Here is an 18170-nt window from a genome sequence, read left to right on the forward strand (position 1 = left end):
GAACAGACATTTCTTTTACTCTCTGATTTCTGCCTGTGATCAAGGCTCGTCCAACGCAGTGCACACGCTCTGGCAGCTCACACAGCCGAGAGCCTGTGTGCTAGGGTGGGTGTAACCACAAAATGGGATGAGTTGGTCCTTAAATAAAGGGTGTGCCAAAGGTTTCTGAGGAGTCTTAATCATCTGTTTTTCAGCTGTTGCTTCTCAGGCAGGTAAAAGGGAGCCAAAGCTACCAAACTCTGCAGCAAAGAGGTGAAGGTGACTGCAAGGACAGAACACCTGCTTGGTGCACTTAGGGAGAGAAGTCCCTGAATACTACACTTGGGATTTTGCACAACTTTTCTACAAAGCTTCAGATCACTGCCTCCAGATGGAGTAAAAATCACAACAGTTAAATGGCTCAAAGTTTAGGTCTGTGTTTTCTGAGGCTCAAACAAACCCCCCAAGCAGTATTTTGTTTTGCACGTGATCAAACAGCGCCGTGTTTGGGGAGCAGCTCTGCCCTGGCGGGCAGCCCAGAGCAGGGAGGGAGCAGCAGCTGCCGTGGAGCTCCTTCGCTGGGCTCCCCACGTTCCTGCAGGGCAGCCCGGGGATTTGTGCCGTTCTGCAGAGCTCATTCAGTACAGCAGCCACCACTGCCCCAAGCCTGATGTCTCTCTGGAATGTGCTGGTGCTGCCCCGAGCAAACCCCTGGCTGTTCCCTGCTGGGGCAGCTGCCCAGGACAGCAAGCAGCAGCACCATTCCCACCCCACCCGAGCTCACCCCAGCACCACTCCACGAGGCAGCAGCAGGGCTCTCCCTCCCCACGGACAAATGCTCCCTTGCACGGCTTGTCCCCACTCCAGGCAACCTAGAAACTGAAAACTGGCACCAGGCTGTGAACCCTTTTGCAGAAATGACCCCTGTGCCAGCTCCCACGGGCCAGCTCCACACAGCAAGGGCTGACACTTGTCCTGAACACCTCCACAGGCCACTGGGTTCCTGGAAAGGGAACTACAGGGCGCTCAGAAGGTGAGTTTAATAGGAAATCACTCATTTGTGTACAGAGAGGCTTATACAAATTTCTTATTTTCCTCTTGTTTCAGAAAAAGGGAATATTTTATACCCTCACCTAAGACATGCACCCTCCAGTCTTTGGGCTGCCTCTCCTCAGAGGGACAGCACGGTAATTCCTGGGTGCCCAGAGACAAACTGCTCTTCAGAGACAGCCTGACCCTTGGCACAGCTACACACATCCCTCCATCCAGGCTCCCACAGCTCTGAGTGCTCCGAAAACGCTCACAACACACAGCCGTGCTTCAATTAATTAGAGATGCAAACCCACGATTTGCATCCTCAACAAGAGCTGGGCAGACGAGTCAAGCAGCCGAGGTCTGACCCACATGATGGCACACGCACAGAGCCAGGGGGACACAGGGGAGGACTGAAGGCACCGGGACAGACCTACAGACAGGACCAGCCAGCCAAGGCCTGGAACTCCGGGCTCCCTGTCAGCACACAGTGAGGAAATTGAGGATGAAGGGAAAAAGAGCTGAGCTTTTAAAGTCAGTTCTTAGATGCTTTCCTCCTTCCTTCCCTGTGGGTGACAGGCATCACGCAGTGACTGGAGTAATCCACACCAGGAAAGGGGAAGGGTCAGCTCTTCCAAGACTTCCCCTGGCAGAAGCACCCCCGCCTCCCACCTGCAGCTGTAACGCCGCAGAATCCTCCCCGTGCTCTGACACTTTTCTGCTCAAAACACAGAAACAGCCCGTCCCGTGCACTACCCAGGTGACGAATCTGCTTTAACAGAACCTTGCAGCTCGCATTGCTAAATATGGCAGTGAAGAAGTTCTAGAGTGAGGCAACGCAGTAATTGTTGTAATAACGTTGTTCGGGCTCTTGTGAAACCTGAGAGCTGCTCTCTAATCATCCAAACACAAAAAGGGAGATCCAGCCTGTAAATAACGTGAACAATAGTTAAGTTACAGGTTACCCTCAGCTGTTCCTTGCACCAGACCTTCTCCCTTCTCCTGCGCTGTTTTTGGGGCAGGCTCCCCACATGGCAGCTTTCGTGTGCCAGCTCGTCCTGGCCTGCTGGGCCTGGCAGCAGCCAGCAGCACGTCTGCATTCAGCCTGCTCGGGGGTGCCAGGGCTCCAGCTTCCAGCCCATCCTGTCCTACTGGTGCGCCAAAATACAGAGATTTTAAAGAAAAGTCAACGTGCCTTCGCGCCATATGCAAAAACTAAACAAACTAAAACAAACTGGTGGGTCTCACACCCATTCTGGTGCAGATTTTATTTATTATTTGAGCGTTACTGACACACCAGTCTTGGTGTGCAAACTCTGCTCCCAGAGGGCCAACCCCTGAACGCTTGGGTCTCTGTAAACAATTAAATCACATTTCTTTAAACATTTCAGTTTTCACTTTCAATTTCTTCTCTCTTTCCCCACGGCACATCCTGCTGCACTGGTTTAGACCCCAGCCTGGGAGACCACCAGCTCTGGCAGCGTTGAAAAGCAGCAGCACAAATGTAGGCAACACTGTGCCATGCCTGGATTGCAGCAGTGGCTGCATTCCCTGAGCCCAGCTGTGCTCACAGAGCCCAGCTGTGTCCCCCTGGAGCCCAGCTGTGCCCCCCTAGAGCCCAGCTGTGCCCCCCTGGAGCCCAGCTGGGCCCCTCTGGAGCCCAGCTGTGCCCACAGAGCCCAGCTGTGTCCCCTGCAGCCCAGCTGTGTCCCCCTAGAGCCCAGCTGTGTCCCTCAGCAGCCCAGCTGTGTCCCCCTGGAGCCCAGCTGTGCCCCCCTAGAGCCCAGCTGTGCCCCCCTGGAGCCCAGCTGTGTCCCCCTGCAGCCCAGCTGTGCCCACAGAGCCCAGCTGTGCCCCTCTGCAGCCCAGCTGTGTCCCCCTGCAGCCCAGCTGTGCCCACAGAGCCCAGCTGTGCCCCTCTGCAGCCCAGCTGTGCCCCCCTGCAGCCCAGCTGTGTCCCTCAGCAGCCCAGCTGTGTCCCCCTGCAGCCCAGCTGTGCCCCCCTAGAGCCCAGCTGTGTCCCCCTGCAGCCCAGCTGTGCCCACAGAGCCCAGCTGTGTCCCTCTGGAGCCCAGCTGTGCCCACAGAGCCCAGCTGTGCCCCTGGAGCCCAGCTGTGCCCCCCTGCAGCCCAGCTGTGTCCCTCAGCAGCCCAGCTGTGCCCCCCTGGAGCCCAGCTGTGCCCCTGGAGCCCAGCTGTGCCCCTCTGCAGCCCAGCTGTGCCCCCCTGGAGCCCAGCTGTGCCCCTCTGCAGCCCAGCTGTGCCCCCCTGGAGCCCAGCTGTGTCCCTCTGGAGCCCAGCTGTGCCCCTGGAGCCCAGCTGTGCCCCTCTGCAGCCCAGCTGTGCCCCTCTGCAGCCCAGCTGTGCCCCTGGAGCCCAGCTGTGCCCCTCTGGAGCCCAGCTGTGCCCCTGGAGCCCAGCTGTGCCCCCCTAGAGCCCAGCTGTACCCCTGGAGCCCAGCTGTGCCCCTCTGGAGCCCAGCTGTGCCCCTGGAGCCCAGCTGTGCCCCCCTAGAGCCCAGCTGTGCCCCTGGAGCCCAGCTGTGTCCCTCTGGAGCCCAGCTGTGCCCCTGGAGCCCATCCTGCAGGGATGCAGGAGCTGTGCTCCACGCAGCGCTGGCTCTGGAGCTCAGTGCCTCGTGCAGGGGATTGTTCCAGGAGGGTACAAACCCCTCCAGACCCTCTGGGTTTTGCTGCCCTGCTCCAGCAGGCAGCTGCCAAAGCCCAGGGCAAAGGGGCATCCGGAGGAAGGCGGAGGGGACACACACCTTCCTGCGCAGTCACGAGCCAGGCCAGGCTTTGTCAAGCCTGCTCTCCCTCGCTGCAGGGAAAGCCTCCTCCATCCTCAGGGTGCCGTGTGCCTGCAGCAGGACCATCCCCACCGCCAGGGCCTGCAGCTCCTGGGGTGAGTTTGGCAGCCTGCAATGATAAAAAGCACAACAGAGTGGGCCCGTGATCCTGCAGCTTCATCTGCATGGGTTTGCTTTGCCTTGCAAAAGCTGGGCTTCAAAGTGAGCCGTGCCAGCAGTCTGCTGTGATCAGGGGCTGTGCCTGATTCAAGGGAGAGCTCCCGGGGCAAGAGAAAACTTTGGAGTCTGCCCCCGAGCAGAAATGAGGGATTTAGCACAGGGTTCCCTGGGCAGAGGCCAGCAGAAGCTGCTCAGCACTGCGGGGGCAGCAGGGGGGTCCTGCTCTGGCTCGGCCCCTCGCAGCTCCTGTGCAGAGGGGCACGAGGGGCTCAGCCCCCAGGTATTTGAGAAAAGAATTTAAACGTGTCTATGGAAAAGCCCAGGCAGAACAGACAGAAAATGGCCTTGGCAGCCACTGCTCTCAGAGCACTGGGATTATCTTTTCTTTTCTCCTGATTTTTTAATGAGAGAGATGGGAATTTGCTTTCTTTTAAAGGAGGCAGCAGATATGGAAAATTACCCCCTGCATCTTCCAGTGACACGAAGCAGAGCTTTGTCCCGATAGAACAGCCCCAGTGTAACACGTCCCAATTTTACCCCACAATTATCTCTGTCTCTAAAGGCACTAAGTGGTCTGATTGTGGACACACGTACAGCCAGGACCACGGAGGGCAGGGCTGTGAGAGGCAGCGGGCTCAGCCAGCCCCGAGGAGCTCCACGGCAGCAAACAGACACTCGGGGCACCACGGCAGCAAACAGACACTCGGGGCACCACGGCAGCAAACAGACACTCAGGGCACCACGGCAGCAAACAGACACTCAGGGCACCACGGCAGCAAACAGACACTCGGGGCACCACGGCAGCAAACAGACACTCGGGGCACCACGGCAGCAAACAGACACTCGGGGCACTTCAGCTGCAACGCTGAGCGACCGACCTGGAGCTCCACTCTCGTCCCACACGTTATTCAGAAGGAGGGACCTGTTCAAAGCACAACACTAAAGGCAATATAAATATAATCAAATTAATAATGGACAAGATAAGCTTGATTAGTAGATATTTTCATCCATCCAGCACCAGATTTTTCAGGCTGACATTAAATCAGAGGCACGCTGCAGACGCTGCGTGGCCCGGGAGGCAGAGGCAGGGCAGCAGTGAGCACCCCGCAGGCTCTGCAGCCTTCCCCAGCACGAACCCACCTCCCAGGTGAATCACTGTCTGCGTCCCGGGCGCCCCAGCTGCTCTGGAGCCAGGAAGTGAGCGGGAGCGCGCTCACCTACCCTGGCATGTGAGTCATTCCCAGGAATGAGAAAGCCAGTTGCTCCAGTTGCTCCTGGCCGGGGGAATTTTGACTCTCTGATCAGGTATCACCAAAAAAAAAGCCATCGGAAGCCCAAAAACCCTCCTGCCAGACATGGCTGGCTCAGCTGCCCTCTGCCAGGAGATCCTCTCCTGCCCACTGTAGCTCCGAGGGGCGTTCTGCGGGAGGCTGAGGCACGCTGGGGATGCAGCTCCGAGACGGGCGGACGATGCTGACAGGTAAGTGAGCTCTGACCATCCGAAAAGCATTCGATAAGCTGTTCAGCGAATCTGCTAGCACTTCCTCACCCCAGCTGGATAAACAGGAGTCAGATATAGCTGCTGAAAAACAGACTTGGAACCGTGAACTGAGTGTGGGATCAATTCAGAGCGTGGAAGGTCTCATAATGGCATGCCTTTACCAGCCTTTTATTCACTCATACATAGCATTCATGCTGGAAAAAAAGTTCGGTTTCTACTAACCCTTCCTTCTAAGGTACTCGAAGTGCAGGTGGGTCCATTGTTTCAGTAACTCGCTTCCTGACAGAGCTTAACTCATATAAAGTAAGATTCAGCAGCTACAGTATCCGAATTTGCTTCAAAAGGGTTTGTGCTACATTCCCTTTCACCTCTTTCCGTACAGAAAAGCGAACTTGAGCTCTCTTCACTATATGAAGAGAATAAATGTTCTCTTCCTTCGTACTTCGCTCAAGTCATGTTAAAACTTGTCAGGTTCACTGGAAAAACCACATAGCTCTGAATGAGCAGACTAGATCTGATGAGTCTCACAGCTTGGGAAATATCTAGGTGCTTGCAAAAACCTCTGTCTTTTAGTGAGATTTCACATTGGAAAGGTTGTTCTCGGTTAGGGAGCACTGGGAGCAGCAGGGCGATTCCAGGGTTTGTTAAAAGTCGCTTGTTTGTGCGCTGTGGGGCCTGCAGACACTCCTGGGTGCTCCGTCTGGAAACTGGCAGCACTTCACACTTCTTCCCATCTTTTTAAAGAATTCTGCAACCCTCTCTAGAAAGGGAAACCAGGAAACCCAGGCAGCCTTTGGCTGGTGCCGCTGATTCACTCGCAGGCGCTGGCCCTGAGCTTGGAAGCCGCCAGGACTTTCTGGCTGGGAGAAGCTTCCCCCGCTGTCCTGCGGGTGGGCAGCAGCCCCGGGGCGCCGCAGAGCCGCTCCTGCCTCCCGCTCCTGCCTCTCCCCGCTCCTGCCTCCTGCTTCTGCCTCTCCCCGCGCCTGCCTCCCCGCTCCTGCCTCCCCGCTCCTGGTCCTGCAGCGTCGGGGCAGCCCTGGCAGCGGGACCGCAGCGGGGACAGCAGCGGGGCTGCAGGTGCACTGATGGATCTCACACACCCAAACCGTGCGTTCGCGCCGGGGCTGCGACACAAAACCAGCGCGTTTGGGCAGCATCAGCCGCGAGCCCCGCTCCTCCGCGCTGCCCAGGGCTGTCCCAGGCCAGAACCTGTCCCAGCTTAGACCCTGTCCCAGCTCTGTCCCGTGTCCCAGCCCACCCCTGTCCCAGCTCTGTCCCGTGTCCCAGCCCCGCTCCCTCCGGGCTGGCGCAGCCCCGGGGCAAGGAGGGAGCGCAGCTCGCCCAGCGCCGGCACTCTCAGCGCAGCACAGCCCAGCCCGGCCCGGCACAGCCCGGCACAGCCCAGCCCGGCACAGCCCAGCCCAGCCCGGCACAGCCCAGCCCGGCACAGCCCAGCCCGGCCCGGCACGGCACAGCCCGGCACGGCACAGCCCGGCCCAGCCCGGCCCAGCCCGGCCCGGCCCCGCTGCTCGCCCCGTGCCGGGCTCCAGAGCCCCAGGCCGGGCGCCCCCCGGCCCCGCAGAGCCCGGGAGGGTGGCCGAGCGGGGCGCACCCAGGGGCCGATCGGGACCGGGCAGCGAGGCACCGATCAGACTGCTCCCCACCAAGGCAGCCCTTCAGAGGCCACGGGCTCCTTCCACTGCCCCGGCACAGAGCCCTGGAGGGGACAGGCACCAGGAATAGCCAGGACCCAGGGACTGGGAACGCTCCTTCTCCTCACTTGGTGACCAGTCCCTTGCTCGCCTTCTCAAAGCAAAGCTCCACAAGAACCTCCTCTTGGATGCAGTGAGCACCAGAGGAAGCCAGGCGAGCCCCCTGTGCTCCGACTGCAGCGCTGAACTCCAGCTGTGCAGTCTCATCAGCAGTTTGGGGCCAGGTGAAATCACACCTGACACACACCTGAGCTGCTGACCCTCTGCACGCTGTCAGCTCCACCGGAGCCCAGGCTGTGGCAGACACCAGCCCCAGGGCTGCCAGGACAGCTCTAGAGGAAGGAGGCAAGGTCCATTCCTGCATTTCAGCAGTATTAATCCTTTCCAACAGAAAAAATTACCGTAACATCTTAAAAGAATTCAAGCATTGCACTGTCAATTACCAGAAGCTGGGTTTCCACTTCTGACCAGCAGTGAACCCCACACGAGGTGCTGCAGCAACCACTGCTCCTGGCTCTTGCTCAAGGAAATGTCAGTGGCGTGCCGAGGGACAGCGGATGCGGAGCAGCTGAGTGTCCTGGATCAGCCTGGGTCACCCTCCCCGCAGCAGCAGGAGCTGCCTCTGCAAAAGCAGCCTGGAGCTGGGGCAGGAGGAGCAGCAGCTCTCACAGCTGAGCCAGGGCCAGCAGCCTGCCCGTCCCGAGAGGGGCAGGGAGCTCTCCGGGCTGTGCATGATAAGCAGCGTTGCACCAGGCTGGACTTCTCCCTGAAATCCCCGAGTCCCTTTCCTTCCTCTTCCAAGCAGTGGTGCTGCTGCGAGTAGCAAACAGCCCGGTGTGGCAGCAGGATGTGCTGGAGCACAGAGAAACCAGCTGACACGGGCACACCAGGATTTCTTGGTGCTTCTGTGATGGGAATTAGGATTGCGTACAAAAAATCAATAGAAATTGCTTCAGCAAAAAGAAAAATGCCTGAAAGTTCGGCTGGAGTTACTGAAAGACTTAAATGGCACTGGCTATGTGCGCATACCAATAATTATTTTTGTTTCCCAAGATACTTTCTCACAGTGGCCCCTGAGGGATGTGATAGAGGCACAGCAGACACAGGCCCAACAGATGAAGCTGCAATGCTGCCAATTACACAGCTGCATTTCTGTGTTCGTGCCCCAGACACCTTTATTCTTTTAAAAAGTGAAATTTTTACCTAATGTTTTTCACTGCGCAGTGCTAATAATCAAACCTAGGAGCTTTTCAGTAAAAACCTCTGACTCAAGCCTGGCCACCCCAGCCGTGGCCTTTGCTGGTGGGCTGCAGAGGGTGGCAGCTGTGTCACCAGTGACAGGGCACAGGCACCAGTGACAGGGCACATGGCACCAGTTCTGTGGCACAGGCATCAGTGACAGGGCACAGGCACCAGTGACAGGGCACAGGCACCAGTGACAGGGCACATGGCACCAGTTCCGTGGCACAGGCACCAGTGACAGGGCACAGGCACCAGTGACAGGGCACATGGCACCAGTTCCGTGGCACAGGCATCAGTGACAGGGCACAGGCACCAGTGACAGGGCACAGGCACCAGTGACAGGGCACATGGCACCAGTGACAGGGCACCAGGCACCAGTTCCATGGCACCAGGCACCAGTGACAGGGCACATGGCACCAGTGACAGGGCACATGGCACCAGTTCCGTGGCACAGGCACCAGTGACATGGCACAGGCATGGCACCAGTTCCATGGCACAGGCACCCGTGCCATGGCACTGCCAGCGTGGCACCACGCCCTGCAGCAGCACCAAGGACCCCCTGCTCCCCTGCACAGGAGCTGTGGGACCCTCCCCTGGCCGGTCGTGCACGGGGGCTGCCCCTCGCCTGGTGGGTCTGGGTGGGGGCCCAGGGAAGGGCTCAGTGCAGGGCCCAGGCTGCTCCCACTGCCAGCAGTGTGTGCAGCCACAACCAGCAGCAGCATCTTCTAGAAAGAAACAAAGGAAACATTCCAGAATTACTTTCCTCCTTGCTAATTAGAGGCTGCCTTACTGAGAAAACATTCATTATACCAGCTCTGCCAAACACTGTGCTGAGCTCTCTCTTTTTTTATCCCCTCCAAATAGCAGCCAGCAATTGCAGCCCAGCTTCTCCTGCATGGAGGGCAGCTGCTCACCTGCTGCCAGGTGAGGCCAGCTCTGTTGGCAGAGCTCTCAGCTTCTCATGCAGAAGCCACTGCAGTCCCCAGGAGCTGGGCAGCTGTAGCTTGCCACGACCCCCCAGTCCCCCTGCTCAGAGGCGGCCGTGCAGGGCTGGCAGCCGAGCCCCTCCTGCACACAGGAGCACAGCCCAGCACACCTGGCACGCTCACCGTGGGCACTGAGGGCTCCTGCCCTGGCCCTGGCCAGTGCCCGTGCTGGCAGTACCGCAGCAGAGAGCTAGGAAGATGCAGCAGCATCACCTGGGAGCTACCCTGCCTGTGCGAGGGGAAAGGGAATGCAAAGCACCCCAAAAACAGTCTTGCTGTAACAATTAACAACAGTCACTACACCTTGCAAACTCTGCTCAGAAAATCCAATTCACAGTAGGTAGTGTAATCCACGAACTGCTAGCAAGGAGCAGTCCAAAACACAGCAAAAAGAAAGAACTTGTTAGCTCGGGCAACATCTCAGGTCAGCTATCTCACACAGGGAGCATGAGAGTTCATAATCATTTGCTTGAAATGAAGAAAAAATAATGGCTATGTTTGGACAAAATATTCCAAAAGTGGCTTTGAGAAAGTTAGATTTGTCCAAGCATTTATAGTGAGGAAATCCTGTAAACCTGGGGCATATTCCCCCAAAATGAGAATGTTGCATGCTAGGTGGTGTTATCAAATGCCTACTCCAGGGTTTTGCTACCCCCAGTGCAAGCGTACAGCAACAAGTTACAGGTGCAGACTGTGAGGTTTCAGCCGCAGCACGGGTAAAGGCTGAGCACACGCAGGGGCTGCCCTGACACCGGGGACAGCCAGGCCAGGGACAGCCAGGCCAGGGACAGCCAGGCACAGGCACAGCCAGGCCAGGGACAGCCAGGCCAGGGACAGCCAGGCACAGGGACAGCCAGGCCAGGGACAGCCAGGCCAGGGACAGCCAGGCACAGAGACAGCCAGGCCAGGCACAGCCACCCTGGGCACAGCCAGGCACAAGGACAGCCAGGCACAGGGACAGCCAGGCCAGGGACAGCCACCCTGGGCACAGCCAGGCACAGGGACAGCCAGCCCTGGCACAGCCATCCTGGGCACAGCCAGGCACAGGGACAGCCAGCCCTGGCACCGCCAGCCCGGGGCCACCCTCGGCACTCCCCGCTGTCTCAGAGGAGCGCTGCCCCGCGCTGCCAGCCGCTGCCTGCGTGGGGGCTCTGCGGGTCGCGGGTGACTTTAGGGCAGAGCCAGGCTGGGGACACTGGTCCCTGCCAGCAGCTGTCCCAGCACAGAGCCAAGGGAGGGCTGCTGCCGTGTGCAGCCCGAGCTGATGCCAGCCCGGGGCCGGGCAGGGCCGGACCCTTTGTGTCAGGTGTGCCCGACCTCTGCCCTTCCTGTCCCTCCTGAGGACACACGGGCAGGGCAGGGCAGGGTCCTGGAGGCAGCAGCCCAAGGCAGAGGGAAGCCAGCTGCACTGGGCAGGATGCTGCCCTGAGACATGTGAGAGGAGAGCCAGGCTGGACACGAGGGGAAGCCCGAGGAGGAACCTGAAACACAGAAGGGGGTGTTGTGCCAGATGCTGGAGCAGCTTTCCGAGCAGATGCAGGTTCCTGTTTCTGGCTAGGACGAAGGAGAGGGGCAGCATGAGCCTCAGCTGGGACAGCTGTGCCCCAGTCCTTCCTTTGAGGCTCTCTGCAGCGTGGCTGCTCGAGCAGGGCAGCGTGGCTGGCGCTTGGAGCCAGCCCATGGTGGCTTCACTGCCAGGACGGGGGGCACGGGGGGCACGGGGCTGCTCTCACCCTCTCCCAGCCCAGGAAGGGACCCGTGCTGGGTCTGACACCCCCATGCTCAGCCAGCAGCACGGGCTGCTCGGGGCTCCAGCACTCCAGAGCACGGGGGAGCCCAGGAGCTCCCAGCCCACGCCAGGAGGTACGGGCTACAAAAGCACCAGAACCATCAGTGTGCACAGCCCAAGACAGCAAGAAGGGCAACTCGCCCAGGTAGGCAGCGATCAAACAGGAATTTCAGGTTATTCCACCGTGCATTACCAACACATTAACATATTCCTTCACCAAAGGGAGAGGGACCATTTTTGACAGAAGCCTCCGAGGAAGGGGAAGGTGGCAGTGCCATGTCTACTGGGACCAGGCTTGTGGTGAGCAAGAGACAGCACTCAGACAAAGAAAGAGATGCAGGCAGGGCAAACCAGAGCATGGAGGCTTGCTCAGGGAGCGTGGGACAGGAGCAGGCTCAGGGGACACGGGACAGGTGTGGGGTGACACAGAGACCAGGGGCACAGGCTCATGCCTGCCTGCAGCAGCTTCATGCACGCCTGCTCCTACCCTGCACCAGTGCTTTTTCCCCTACATCTTTACAAACAGCTCTGAGGTTTGGTTGTGATGGGCAGCAGGAGAGAAGAGCATTGCAGGCAGCCTACAGCAGGTGCAGTACCTGCCTCACACGTCCATTGCTGCAGTCACCCTGCCTTTGCCCACCCTTATGGTGATGAACGCAGCAGAGGCAAGGAGGCAGACATCAACAAGTTATGGGCTCACATAAAAAACATTGCTTAAGACTCTGCAGCCCCACGACCTAGAATAGCTGGCCTAGGTCGCAGCGAGAGTTTTCTAATTCTAAAAATTTTAAATAAGATGAAAAAGGTTAGATTTGAGGATATACAACTTCTTTAAACCAGAAGGTAACTTAAAGCCTTAGTCACTAGAAAAACTCTGCAGTCATTCCCCATCCACCTGACACTGAAGGCTGCCATGCAGCCTATTATTTCACTTCTTCTCTGAAGTTACATCAGTCATGCACATAAACCAGTCCGTCCACATCAGCAGCAAGAGATTATCTCATCAACCACGGACAAAGTACAGAAGCTACAAGAAGTAAAATGTATTCTGGTTTACAAAGCTGCCTGGATAAAGAAGCAGCTTCTAGTGCCTCTTCAAAGCCTTCCAAGCAGAATATATTTGTATAGCAGACTGACACAGCTGCTTAGGATAAAATTGGTGAGGAAAATGTCCAGAAAAGTGGACAAGGAGAGGAAAGCCAGCCCTGCTGAGCACGAAAATACTGTATTCAGACAAGCAAAAAATCCACAACTAGAGTGTACAGTCAGGGGGCATCTACAAAATACTCTAAATTGCTCTTCAAAGAGAACACAGTCTTCATCTCCTGTTGCAATGAAACACATGAAAAAGAGTGAATTCTCCATGTAATAAATGTGTTCCTACTCCTGGAATCTGCAGTATAGCGGGCTTTGTTGGAAAGAATGAAGCTACAGAGTACAGACACCCCAGCTCTACACTGGATCACCCCGCCCAGAATGTAAATAATGAAGCCACACTGCTCTCAGTGCTCTGCCACCCCAGCACCCCTCAGCCTGACAGACTTTGGTAAGAAACTCTGGAAACACCTTCGGACTGCTGAGTCTGAGCAGGACCACGGCTCTGCATCCCACCTTCCATCACACAGCAGCTCTGCTGCAGGACCACGGCTCTGCATCCCACCTTCCATCACACAGCAGCTGTGCAGCAGGACCATGGATCTGCATCCCACCTTCCATCACACAGCAGCTGTGCAGCAGGACCATGGATCTGCATCCCAGCGTCTGCCATACCACCAGCTCTGTGCTGCAGGACCATGGATCTGCATCCCACCTTCCATCACACAGCAGCTGTGCAGCAGGACCATGGCTCTGCATCCCACCTCCCATCACACAGCAGCTGTGCTGCAGGACCATGGATCTGCATCCCACCTTCCATCACACAGCAGCTGTGCAGCAGGACCATGGCTCTGCATCCCACCTCCCATCACACAGCAGCTGTGCTGCAGGACCATGGATCTGCATCCCACCTTCCATCACACAGCAGCTGTGCAGCAGGACCATGGCTCTGCATCCCACCTCCCATCACACAGCAGCTGTGCTGCAGGACCATGGATCTGCATCCCACCTTCCATCACACAGCAGCTGTGCTGCAGGACCATGGATCTGCATCCCACCTTCCATCACACAGCAGCTCTGTGCTGCAGGACCATGGATCTGCATCCCGCCTTCTGCCACACCACCAGCTCTGCAGCAGGACCACGGCTCTGCATCCCACCTCCCATCACACAGCAGCTGTGCTGCAGGACCATGGATCTGCATCCCACCTTCCATCACACAGCAGCTGTGCTGCAGGACCACGGCTGTGCATCCCACCTCCATCGTCCCACCTCCCATCACACAGCAGCTCTGAGCTGCAGGACCATGGTTGTGCATCCCACCTCCCATCACACAGCAGCTCTGAGCTGCAGGACCATCGCACCAGCCCTGCTCCCAGCTCTGCACAGACCTGTTTGCTGAGGCCTCTCGAGCTCGGAGCTGCAGGCGAGCCTTTGGCGTGTCAGGAGGGCAGGCAGTCGCAGGGGCAGCCTCTCTCCTCCACCCTGCAGACACCAGAGCCTGCTGAGCTCAGGTGTGCTGGCAGGGCACAGAGCCCGAGGCTCAGCTGGCACAGGTTACACTGGAGAAGAATTTGCTGCTTTCTTTTTCCAACCACGGTTTGTTGAGATAATTTTGGAGCACATTCTAACATCAGAACCATCAGGAACAAGAAGACACAGGGAGGCTCGGTGCTAGCTGGCCTGCACAGCAGCAGGCAGCTCCCAGGATGGGCTCCCGTGGCCTGGGTGTCCCTGGGCAGTCCGAGGGGGTCACACCTTCCCTGAGCAGGGACACAGGCAGGGCTCCAGCCTGGGCAGGACTCAGCAGCGCTGGGGGAGCCACCACAAGGATGGGGACACTGCAGAGGACACCAGAGCAGCAGCAGCTGTGTGCAGCCCACGGCACACGGAGCCAGCCCCAGGAATGCTGCAGCAGTCCCAGGGTTACAGCAGGGACACAGCAGCCCCCTCTGCTCTGCCCCCAGTCCCACCCACCCAGCACCTCCCTGACGTCTCTGCACTGAGGGTTTCGTAGAGCCCTTGCCTGAAGAGCCTGAGAACAGGGAGTTTTCCAGGGGCCAGGAATTATGCAGACTTGAAAGAAACTCAGAAAAGCAGGGAAATAAGCACCTTATTTACATAAGGAGTTAGATATGCATCTTTTCATAAAATCACGTTCTCTTTTGATCCCTGCCTCCTGGGCAGAAAAGAGAGCTGCAAATCCTCAACAACAGCAAAACATGATGGATTACTGCTGCTCAGACACACAGGAAACAAAATACCTGCAACACCTTTGGCAGGCTTGTCACCGTCAGAGCAAACAGTGCCAGCCAAGAAGCCAGACTGATAAAAAGGTTAAAATACCCAAATAAAGTTTTTTACTGATGCTTTCACACACCATTTCTTGTTTTGGTGCCATCTAGTGCCACACAACGCAGTTCCTACGTGGGGATGGCCCCTAAAACAGGCTCTGATCTGCAAAAGAGCTGCAGGAATCCCACCCTCTCTTCATGCCCATCAGAGCAGTCAGGTCTTGTGGAATTGTGAGATCTGAACCATTTTGCCAGTTTTCCTATCAAAACTTGTGAGTAAGAAATGAATCCCAGAAAAGTTACTGACTCTGCATGCTGATTGGGGAAAGAACAATTTGGAGCACAGCCTTACAAACTGGTATTGGCAAAATCCCTTTAGCAGTGTCAAACATCCTGATGCCATCATGGTGTTACTGAGTTCCTATGGGTTTCAGTGCTCCTTGCGTGCCAGTTTCTATGAAAAAAGAACAGGAACTGGTCATTCCCACCATTTCCACCCCAGTTTGGGGAATACACTATGAAGTTATATACACACATATCTCGTAATTACGGATAAAACATTTTTACTTCAAGAAGTGAGTGATGGTTTAAGAAAAACATCTACTCACAGTCATCTGTCACTGAAATGAGCAAGAGGAGGGCAGTGAAGACCTGACAACGCAAGCACTGTGCTGTCCTCAGCCCCCTCACCAGCCCTTCACTGGGAATTCCAGAGGAAGCTCCTTTCACAGGGCTCCTCTCCATGCAGGGGACAAGGAGGTGGGCTCTTCTATTTTCCTTTGGTTTTAATTTGGATTTTTTTCCCCAGAACATCATCCTGGCACAGGCCCTGCTGCATCCCAGATCCACGGCTGTCAGTGGGACTCCTGAAGAGCATTCTGGCTGAGAACCCTCAGCAACGCAGAGGATGGGGTACAATTTGTCCTATGGAACACTGCCAGGTAAAATAACAATGGAAATATAAGGGATTGATAAGTGTTTATTTTATTACTGTCAGTTCCTAGCAATATTTGAAAGAAATTAGTCTCTGCAGCACGGGCTGTCAGCACTGCCCCACGGCCAGCCTGCTTTGCTCACCAGACGAGGTCAGAGCATAAACAGCATGAAACAAAACCTACTGCCACTTTATGGCAGAGTTTATGAGTTTTTCACAAACATTTACATTTGAAATCTTAAAATCCCCCAGAGACTGTGACTTTTAAATACATTTAAGTAAACCAAGCTTAAATTCACTAAGTTTTGATAGGCCTGAGGAGTCTCTCCAGAGCCCTGTCTCAGGACAAACATCTCAGCCCACAAGTCACTCTCTGTCAAGAGAGCCACGAGCTGACAACCCGCAGCTCTGATTTATGGTTCAGCCGAGCAGCCCCAGCTGCCCAGAGAGAGGGCAGCTCCAAACTGCCCTCCGTAGCACACCAGAGAGCTTTGCTGCTGTTCGTTTGGGGGTCCCCGGGGCCCCTGAGCTGGGTGTTTGCTGGTAGCAGCAGGCAGGGAGGCTCCACTCGGCTCCTGAGGGTGCTGGTTAGATGGGGGTTTATTGGGGTGCCACCCCTGGGAGCAGCACGGTTTCTGAGGGAGAAGGGGGAGAGAGGGAGAGCCTAGGGAGAACAGGGGCCAAGAGAGAGTCTGGTCTCCTCTGAACAGCTGAAGAGGGAGATTCAAAGCGGGTGTGGAATAGGACTTGGGCCAGTGGGGGTACAGACACACGACACTGCAGGGGAGGATCACAGCTTGGAATGAACCGTGCATTTTCGAGGGGCGAGGCAGAGCACACCATTAAACTAAACACAACCCCACACTTGACCTGCTGTTTCCCCACAGACAGCCGCCCCGGCCCCGAGAACAGCAGCTGGCCCAACGCCAGCGCCCTGGCGCAGGACGAGTTCACCACCATCGTGCTGCCCGTGCTGTACCTCGTCATCTTCCTGGCCAGCCTCCTGCTCAACGGCCTGGCCGTCTGGATCTTCTTCCACATCAGGAACAAGACCAGCTTCATCTTCTACCTGAAGAACATCGTGGTGGCAGACCTGCTGATGACGCTGACGTTCCCCTTCAAGATCATCCAGGACTCGCAGCTGGGCCCGTGGCACTTCAACTCCTTCCTGTGCCGCTACAGCACGGTGCTGTTCTACGCCAACATGTACACCACCATCGTCTTCCTGGGGCTCATCAGCATCGACCGCTACCTGAAGGTGGTGAAGCCCTTCGGGGACTCCAGGATGTACAGCATCACCTTCACCAAGGTGCTGTCGGCCTGCGTCTGGGTGGTGATGGCGTTCCTGGCGCTGCCCAACCTCATCCTCACCAACGGCTACCCCACCCGGAGGAACGTGGACGACTGCCTGAAGCTGAAGTCTCCCCTGGGAGTCAAGTGGCACTCGGCTGTCATCTACATCAACACCTGCACGTTCGTGGTGGTGCTGATAGTGCTGATCGGGTGTTACATCGCCATTTCCAGGTACATCTATAAATCCAGCAAGCAGTTCATCAGCTCGTCCAGCCGAAAGAGGAAGCACAACCAGAGTATAAGGGTTGTCGTGGCTGTGTTTTTCACCTGCTTTTTGCCCTACCATTTATGCCGAATACCCTTCACTTTTAGTCATCTGGACAAAATTTTGGATGACTCTGCGCACAGAATCTTGTACTATTGTAAGGAAATGACACTGTTCCTGTCCGCGTGCAATGTCTGCCTGGATCCGATCATTTATTTTTTCATGTGTCGATCGTTCTCACGAAGGCTGTTCAGGAAATCCAACATGAGAACCAGGAGTGAGAGCATCAGGTCCCTCCAGAGCGTCAGGAGATCAGAGGTGCGCATCTACCACGAGTACACCGACGTCTGAAGGCCCCCGCAGAGGCTGAGCTGCCTTGTGAGAGCGCTTGTATATCGTGTAAATAAAATCTCTCTTTAAGTATCTGACCACGGCAGCTCACTCAGGGACGCGCAGGCACGCTCAGCTTTTCTGTGCCAGCTCACCAACATCCACCTCAAACCCCGTCCCCGCGGGGACCAGGCTCACTCCGGGGGCTGTTGTGGCAGGTGGGCAGGCTGGCTGGGTTGGGGCTGGCTGGGTTGGGGCTGGCTGGGTTGGGGCTGGCTGGGCTAGGGCTGGCTGGGTTGGGGCTGGCTGGGTTGGGGCTGGCTGGGTTGGGGCTGGCTGGGCTAGGGCTGGCTGGGTTGGGGCTGGCTGGGCTAGGGCTGGCTGGGTTAGGGCTGGCTGGGTTGGGGCTGGCTGGGTTCGGAGCCCCCACAAGGCTGCCTCAGCTCAGCAAGCAGCCCTGAGCGCAGGAGGCTGTGGCCAGGACGGGCTCTGGCCTCGGTGCAGACCCTCCAGGAGCAGTCAGCTTCCCCAGGGCCTGGCAGAAGGGCAGGAGGTGGCACGGGCCCCCCAGGACCCCCGTGTGCCCGGGCAGCAGGGCTCCGTGCCACAGGGCTCGCTGTGCCTCCAGCCCCAGTGTCCCTCAGCCAGTGCTCGCCCTGAGCCCTCTGCACCCTGGGGCCCTCGCATGGGTCACCCTGTCCGGGACTCGCTGGGGAATAAATCAGATTTGTTTAGAGCAAAACCTGCTGGG

At 57.1% G+C, this 18170-nt stretch overlaps 1 protein-coding gene across 2 annotated transcripts; it reads left to right on the forward strand.

Annotated features, from left to right (window-relative positions):
• The first annotated feature begins 4974 nt into the window (after nucleotides 1-4974).
• Nucleotides 4975-17501, forward strand: GPR87 (G protein-coupled receptor 87). Of its 2 annotated transcripts, XM_038145949.1 has the most exons (3): nucleotides 4975-5459; nucleotides 15406-15538; nucleotides 16419-17501. In XM_038145949.1, the coding sequence occupies exons 2-3, from the start codon at nucleotides 15505-15507 to the stop codon at nucleotides 17438-17440; spliced, it is 1056 nt and encodes a 351-aa protein (XP_038001877.1). In that variant the 5' UTR covers nucleotides 4975-5459; nucleotides 15406-15504; the 3' UTR covers nucleotides 17441-17501. The 2 variants fall into 2 exon arrangements, with proteins under 2 accessions (XP_038001877.1, XP_038001879.1); XM_038145951.1 differs by lacking the exons at nucleotides 4975-5459; nucleotides 15406-15538 and adding an exon at nucleotides 12951-12989 and having other exon boundaries at nucleotides 16439-17501.
• Nucleotides 17502-18170: the final 669 nt, after the last annotated feature.

The sequence above is a fragment of the Motacilla alba genome, chromosome 9 (assembly GCF_015832195.1).
Source record: "Motacilla alba alba isolate MOTALB_02 chromosome 9, Motacilla_alba_V1.0_pri, whole genome shotgun sequence".
Lineage (NCBI taxonomy): Eukaryota > Metazoa > Chordata > Aves > Passeriformes > Motacillidae > Motacilla > Motacilla alba.

What these genes read in the sequence shown, in the direction of transcription:
- GPR87 (XM_038145949.1), top strand. Translation starts at nt 15,505, where the DNA reads ATGGGGTACAATTTGTCCTATGGAACACTGCCAG. An exon ending in GTCCTATGGAACACTGCCAG is followed by an intron (nt 15,539 to 16,418) that starts GTAAAATAACAA and finishes GTTTCCCCACAG; the next exon opens with ACAGCCGCCCCGGCCCCGAG.